The following is a 7,587-nucleotide window of genomic DNA, read 5'->3' on the forward strand; positions in this document are numbered from 1 at the left end:
ACAATATCCTGCCAAGATCATGATGGCTATGAAGTGGGAGTCAGAATTCAAACCCAAGTATAACTTCAAAGTCCTTTTTCTTTCTACCACACCATGTGGCCTCCTAATAGCTCTGGTATAAACACAGTATATCTTGTCTTCTGCAAGCATTTGACAAAGCATCTCATGATAACCCTTCTGGGCAGGACTGATGTGGCTAGGGTAAAAAGTTAGGAGAACTGTAATGCTGGAATAACTGTTTAAACTTCATTGAAGGATTTGTGTCCAGTAGGTAGTAACCCATGGCAGTCCCTTTTTTTTTTTTGTCTTTTTCGTGACCGGCACTCAGCCAATGAGTGCACCGGCCATTCCTATATAGGATCCAAACCCGCGGAGGGCTCGGCCCCATGGCAGTCACTTTTAAGCTGTTTTCTGCTTCCATTATCATTAATATGTACAACACTGCATTAATAACTGTTTCTCACTTAAGGAGAAAAGAGGGTATGGCCTTTGGCCCATGCATAGTCTGAAATAGCCCCGTCCAAAAATTCTGCATATCTAAGAAGAAACACCTCAAGTGGACATGCATCACTGAACCGTAGAAAGACTTGCTGCAAAGCTTTTGTACTTGGCCCTCTCTCTTCCCTTTCTTTCAAAGTCCTTATTAATGATCTGATGAGAACACTGAAGGCATTCTTACCAAATCTCCAGGTGACAAAGTTAACAAGCAGCTTATCCAGACAGCAGGTTCCATGCCTTATTCTTCTTGGCATGTCCAGGACCCAATCCAGTGTCTGGCTCACAGGAGCCTAATCAATGTTTTGTGATTGCAGAATCAAGATTTAAAAGGACATTAACAGGCTTTAACCACTGGAGCAAATGTATCAAAGCCAACTTAAATGGGTCAAGTACACTAGGGACAAAAAAAAATTTAACTACAAAATCAAAGAAGAGAATCTGAAGGAGGTAACACCTTTTTTCAAAGCAATTAAAACTAAGATGTTCTAGTTGACAGCAAACCCAATGTTAATCAATGTGCCAGTTGCCCCTAGAAACTCACAGAATCTTTTCTACTTCACTGTTGGAAAAGGATTCTCAATAGGAGAAGTGAGCCTGCACATCTCTGTTCAGTGGAATCACTGCTACAGCTTAAGGCATCACTTTAAGGAAAGAAGGACAATGATTAAATAGTGAGTGTCTATAAAAGATGTCCAAGTAGTGAAAGGATTTAAAACGATGTCATTGGAGATCCAGTAAAAGGAACTGAAGCTGTTTAACCAAGAGAAGACAAGACTCAAGGGGATGTGATAGCTATTTTCAACTATCAGAAGAGATGTCATATGAGACCAAGATTTAGAGGGCAGAACTAGGACTGGAAACTACCAGGAAACTGATTTTGGCTTTACACACTGAAAAGCTTACTGGAAGTTAGACCTGTCTAAAAGTAAAACGGGCCATTACAGGACACAGTGAATTTGCTACTTTCTATGATATCAGTTCATCTCATTTTTTGACCAAGATGTCAAAAAAAAAAGTGGATTGAAATATTAAACAAGACTGAAACAGTGAACGATAAACTACCTTAGGTTCCTGTCAGTCCCACAATTCTTTGAAATATGAATGAGAGTGTACACAAAGTATTTTACAAAGACAGGTAGTCTGTTGACATGAAAAAAAGGTTAATTCTTCCTCTCCTATCTTCCGATGCATGATTTCCTCTCCCTGTGGAAATTAAAAGCATACAAGTTTGTGTCTCATAGATAACATGTATCAAATTTCTCTAAAAAAAAAAATTAAGATGAGGTGAACTGATACCTAAGAGAAAGAGATTAGATATAGCACTGTTTTCATACACTGGTATGCAACAAAATCTTCAGCACTGTAATATAATCCAGATATTGTTTGTGATGGGAGTTATATAAATATTAAAATCAGGACTGTGGTGCTTTTGATACTGGAAATCAACCATAACTTCATCCTCTCCTGTATAGATTGCAATGGCTTCTCTCATATATTTAAAAATCTTTAGCCTGCTTTTAGCTTCAAGGGTGTTTTAGAAATGTATAGCGAAAATGTCAGGTTGAAGGTTAATTTATTTTTTAAAAAACTTATTAAGATCTCAATTACAATAGTTTTCTCTTTTATCTTAGATCTCAGTACAAAGGAAAACTAAAGGGGTTGTTTACCAATATCCAGAGGCAGTGTGACTTAACTGCAAAATCTGAAGTCAGATCTGGGTTCAAATTCAAACCTGGGCACCATTGCCTTGTGGCAATATGACCGCCAGCAATTTAACCAAGCCTGTTTCCTCACCTGGAAAATGGGGCTAACAAAAACTATCCACTTCATAGGCTATTATAAGAATTAAATGACAGAAGGCAAGTAAAATACACCACAGTAAGAACTCACTAAATGTCAGCTATTGTTATTACTTTACCTAAATAAATTTCTAAGCCTCCAAATGTTATTTATGCATAGGTACTTATCCTTGATGTAAAACACAAGGCTCTCACTAGTAACAGCCAACAATATCTATTAAAATTTTGTTAGTGCTCTTGTACAAGGATTTAAGGAAAAAATGCAGTTTCCTGATATTCGCTTTTTCATATATAACGCTTTACATAACAGTAAAAACAAAGGAGTAAAAATAGAACATGGAATCACAAGCAGAGCATCTTTGTAAATTCTAGACTCAGTAGTTTAATAATAGCATCATACATCAAATATCACAATTACGAGATTATGAATTCTATTAAACAGCGTCCATGTTCTTGCACACTACGCAATTACTAATTAAGATCTATTGTGCAAGTTGGGACGGTAATAATAAAGATAGAAAGCTTTAACTGGACCAGGTCCTAAGTGCTTTTATGTATGTTTATTCTAACAAAATTCTGACAATTTTACGTATATTTATTCTGAGCTAGATACTATTACGGCCACTTTAACAGAAGAAGAAACTTAGGCACAGACGGGTTAAGCTAGTTAAATGGACGGAGGTGGGACATGAACCTAGACAATCAGGCTCAAAAGTCCACTAGACTTTACCGCCTCTGATCAAACTGATCAAATCAGATAAGCAGGGGAAATTCCTTCTAACACATTAAAACTGAATTCTTTGGGACAGTGAGGAGATTACAACTTCCTCAAAGGCCTGCCTTCATTCTCAATCAATCATTACATTTTAACACTTATACTATATAATTGCAGAAGAAAACCGACCTTATGTTACAGGTAAAGAAAATGAATAGCAGCAGCGGCTAAGCTTTTAGTTTGGGGACCAACTGTTGGCCGGTACTCACGGGACGTTTCAACGTTGGTTACCGACCTCGCAGACCCACACAGGCTGCAATGAAACTGCGTAACCCGCACGGGCGAGCGGTCATTTCAAAAACCCTCCAGAAATGGCTGTTTTGCCATTCCTGTTACTCAAAGACTGGACAAAATGGAAGTTGCATAAACACTTAGTCATCAGAAAGCTCTGAAGATACGAATCATCTATTTCGCAAAATTAAATCCGCAGCTAAATTCCTAATTCTGAAAGAAAGAAAAAGAGCTGACGCTCGGAAACTGTAGGGTGAAGACACCACCTAGGGCCCAAGAGGAAGCGCATCAAAGGGGAAAAACTAGCCCACGGACGGGAACTCCAAGACATGCGCAGCCACCACGGGAGACACCGGGGACTTTTCAGGGCCCTCCACTCTCCTCCCAACAGCCCGTCCTTACGACTACAAGCTGCTTCAACCCAGAATATCCCCAAGGCGAATTCGGAAAGGCAATCCGAACCCGAAGGTGACAGGCCTGAGATCTGCCGGCCCAGATCCAGGGGACGGAGCAGCGAAGCCCTCACTACCCCGGAGGGGTAGAGGCCCTGAGACGCCACCTCCCGCTCCCCAGGGTCCGCACCTGCAGGGTGGTGATGTGCTTGTCGTTGAACTTGTTCTCGCAGTAGCGCAGCACCAGCGACGTCTTCCCTACGCAGCCTTCCCCCAGCAGCACCACCTTGAACGAGTAGGCTCGGCCCGCCGCCGCCCCGCCGCCGCCGGTCGCAGCCATCCCGTCGCTTCCCGACCGCCGGGGCCGAAGAACCGCGCCGAGCTCCCCACACCGCAGCAAGCGCCTTCACAGCCGCAGCTGGCTCAGCCCGCTCCGCACCGGGCCCGCCGTCCCGGGCGCCGTCTCCACTCCTTCCTCCCAGCAAGGTCTGGAGAGGCCAAGGGAAAGTCCGAGAATGAAGGGCTCCAGCCACCACGTCAGGCACCGGAGGAAAGACGAAGAGCCCTCCCTCTCCGCCTCCCTCTAATGGCGTCTCCTTCCTCCTACGTCACACATCGGGTCACGTGACCGCCGCAGCCCGGGAGGCTCCTGGGACTAGGCCCAGCGGAACGTGCCCGGACATGGGCGGGGCTTCTGGCCCCTCCTCCCGGAGTGAAGTTGGACGTGAGCGTCTGCGTGCAGTCTAGGGCAGAACCGGGCTGTCCGCGGGCCACCACCGCTCTGCGGTTGGTGGGACCCTGCGGGAATAGGAACCAGTAATTTGAATTTGAAGCAACCTAGAGTGAAGGGCAGAACTTTTCGTTCTTGCCCAGGGAATGTTCGCAAAGCTAATGACCTGTCACACCAGGAGTCACTGTAAGCCAAATCTGCCAAGGTGCCCTTGAATCTCTTTCTGTGTAGAATGCCAAATAACGGCTGTTGAACTTTCAGTTCTCCAAACCACCAGGTCTCTTACTAATCTTTCAGGTCTCGGCTTAAACCAGAAAGGCTTTCCTGACCACGCAATCCTTCCCCTCATCCTTCCATCCTTCCCAACCACCCCCCACTAAATTAGGTATTTCGTAACACCAGTGCACCTTTATCAGCACTTACCACACTCCCTGGAAATTACTTTGCTAAGTATTTGTCTCTCCACATTGTCGGTAGATTTGTTAAGGGCAAGGATTGTGTAAGTCACTTTGTGCTGGAAATTCAAAGGTGGGCAAGTCTTACATAGTCCTTGCCCTTAACAAATCTACAGTCGACATGGAATGTCAGGAGCTTCATGGAAGACAAAAATGAGTGAATGACACATCTTAAGCCGTTATGCCTTGGCTTCCCAGTGTTTCTGTCTTCCATGAAGCTTCTGCCATTCCATGTTGACTCCACCTTGATGTACCTAGCTTGTTTGCTGGACAATTGCTTATTTTTCTTTATCTGCCTCTCCTTTCATGAAATATACTCCTACAAGAAACCATACTGGTACTTTTGAAATTTTGCAACCAGAAATCTGATGTCAGGCATACACAATCTTTTTCATCAGACTTCTTTCACACTTCAAACCAAGTAAAAAAGAAAAAAAAAACCCATTCATTCATTCAACAAATATTTGAGTGTGCCCACCATATGCCAGGCACTGTGCTGAACCAGATACAATGTCTCTGTCCTCACAGAGCTTACATTTTAGCAGATAAGACAGACATAGTCAATTTTATAATGAAAGTTTTCATCTTGTTGAAGCAGTGCGAAGTTTTTTGCAAGCATATGTGGGAACCCAACTGATTTAGCATACTAGAGAAGTATGCTTTTTTCCTGGAGAAAAGTTATCTTTGGATAGGAGTAACCTAGGCAAGAGAGGAGAGCTTTGCAAACAGAGAGAGAACATCATGTCCAATGGGTTGAGGTAGGAAGGAGCATCTAAAATTTAGCAGCTGAAAGTGTGACCAGAATGCAGAGAGGAAAAAAACTCCAGGTGAGACTGGCAAAGAGGCCAGGGGTCAGTACTGAAAAGCGCCTTTAAACAAATGAAGGGTTTTAATCAAGGTGACTGACATAATCAGATTTGACTTTTAAAAGTCAAATTACATTGATTGTAATTTTAAAAATGGATTGAAGAATAATATTAGATTTATTTAGAATCAAACATTAAAGAGACGTTTTTTATAAAATATCCTCACAATTATATCTGAGGGCATATTGTGTACCTCTCTCCTCTGCTTTAAGGTAATGTGCATCTCTCATAGTTTCTCCCCTCAGGGCCTTTGAACGTTCATAAACACTTCCAGAACTAGGAAGGGACTTCATTCTTTTTTTTTTTTTTTTTTTTTTTTTCCGTGACCGGCGCTCAGCCAGGGAGTGCACCGCTCATCCTTATATAGGATCTGAACCCGCGGTGGCGGGAGCGTCGCCGCGCTGCCAGCGCAGCACGCTACCAAGTGCGCCACGGGCTCAGCCCAGGAAGGGACTTCATTCTAAAGGAGCCCCTTCCATTGTCCATTCTGAGTTCTTCTTCATATTAGATTGAAATCTGCCTCTCTCTGCCAGCAACTAATTGTTCCTGATTCAACTTATACAGCATGTCTCTAATCCCTATTCTCTGTAAAACCCCTTCATATAGATGAAGAAAGCTATAAGATTTTCCTTAAAGCCTTTTTGTTTCTTCTCTTCTCTTTTCAATATAGGCAATCCTTTCAACTACTGTTCAAATTATATGGATCCCCAGATCATTTAATAACTTGGTCATCTTAGGATCCACATGCAGTACTTTGCATTTATCACTAAATGAAAACAATTAAAATTTTTTTATTGTAAAATAAAATCATTTTAAAAGTCAAAATAATTTTGCAGGTTTAGCATGCATTTGGATTGAAGGAGTGTATTGTAAATTTCTGTGAATCACAATAACTAGGTTAGCATACTTTGGAGCACAGAGTGGGTAAATGTAGATGTAAATTGTGATAGGCTGATAATATCCCTCAAAGATAACAGGTCCCAGTCCCTGGAGCCTATAAATGTTACCTTTTTTGAGAAAAGAGTGTTTTTTTTTTTTTTTTAGATGTAATTAAGTTAATGACCTTGAGATAGGCGAGATTATTCAGGATTATCTGGGTAAGCTCTAAATGCAATCACAAATATCCCTGTAAGAGAGAGGCAGAGGGAGATACTATACACCTAGAAAAGGAGAAGGCAATGTGACCATAGAGGCAGACATTGGAGTGATGTAGCCACAAGACAAGGAATGCTGACAGCCACCAGATACTGGAAAAGACAATGAGTCACTAGAGCCTCTGGAGGGAGTGCAGTCCTGCTGACATACTGATTTTGGCCTAGTGAAACTGAGTTGGGACTGTCAACCTCCAGAACTGGAAGAGATTAAGTGTGTATTGTTTTAAGTTACCAAGTTTATGATAATTTGTTACAGCAACCATAGGAAGCTAATACATAAGTATATTGAGGAAAAGCAAGTAGACTACATTAGTCTAAGCACTGAAATAAATTCAGGCCAATATTTTTGAATGTCTCCTCCCTTCTCCCCCTGCTCTTGCACTATTTTTGTGAATTTAGACCAACCTCATGGCCTCCAGTGTGACTGTCTGGGGACCTCAGTCATTGAATTTTGATGAAATACCTAGAGTGAAGTAGTCAGATACTTCTTATTTTTCATTTGGGAAGGAGGAGGATTGCCAATGGCCTTTGTACATCTTTGGTTCATTCATTCATTCACCATTGAAAAAATATTTATTTAGATTCTACTTTATGCCAGGCACTGTGCTACATATGTGATCCAATCAGACATGGCTTCTGGAACTTACTATCTAATGAGAGCCATAATGATTAAAATAGTTACAGTAA

General features: G+C 42.0%; 1 protein-coding gene across 1 annotated transcript in view; it reads right to left on the reverse strand.

Annotated features, from left to right (window-relative positions):
• The window catches only part of RAB21 (RAB21, member RAS oncogene family), a 28,133-nt gene extending 23,823 nt beyond the window's left edge, over window positions 1–4,310 (reverse strand). The window contains exon 1 of the mRNA XM_063074652.1: window positions 3,886–4,310. Coding sequence (XP_062930722.1) covers window positions 3,886–4,035 — 150 coding nt within the window. The 5' untranslated portion in view covers window positions 4,036–4,310. The remainder of the gene's footprint in view (window positions 1–3,885) is intronic.
• Between the last annotated feature and the right edge of the window lie 3,277 nt (window positions 4,311–7,587).

This window comes from Cynocephalus volans, chromosome 12, assembly GCF_027409185.1.
Source record: "Cynocephalus volans isolate mCynVol1 chromosome 12, mCynVol1.pri, whole genome shotgun sequence".
Taxonomy (NCBI): domain Eukaryota; kingdom Metazoa; phylum Chordata; class Mammalia; order Dermoptera; family Cynocephalidae; genus Cynocephalus; species Cynocephalus volans.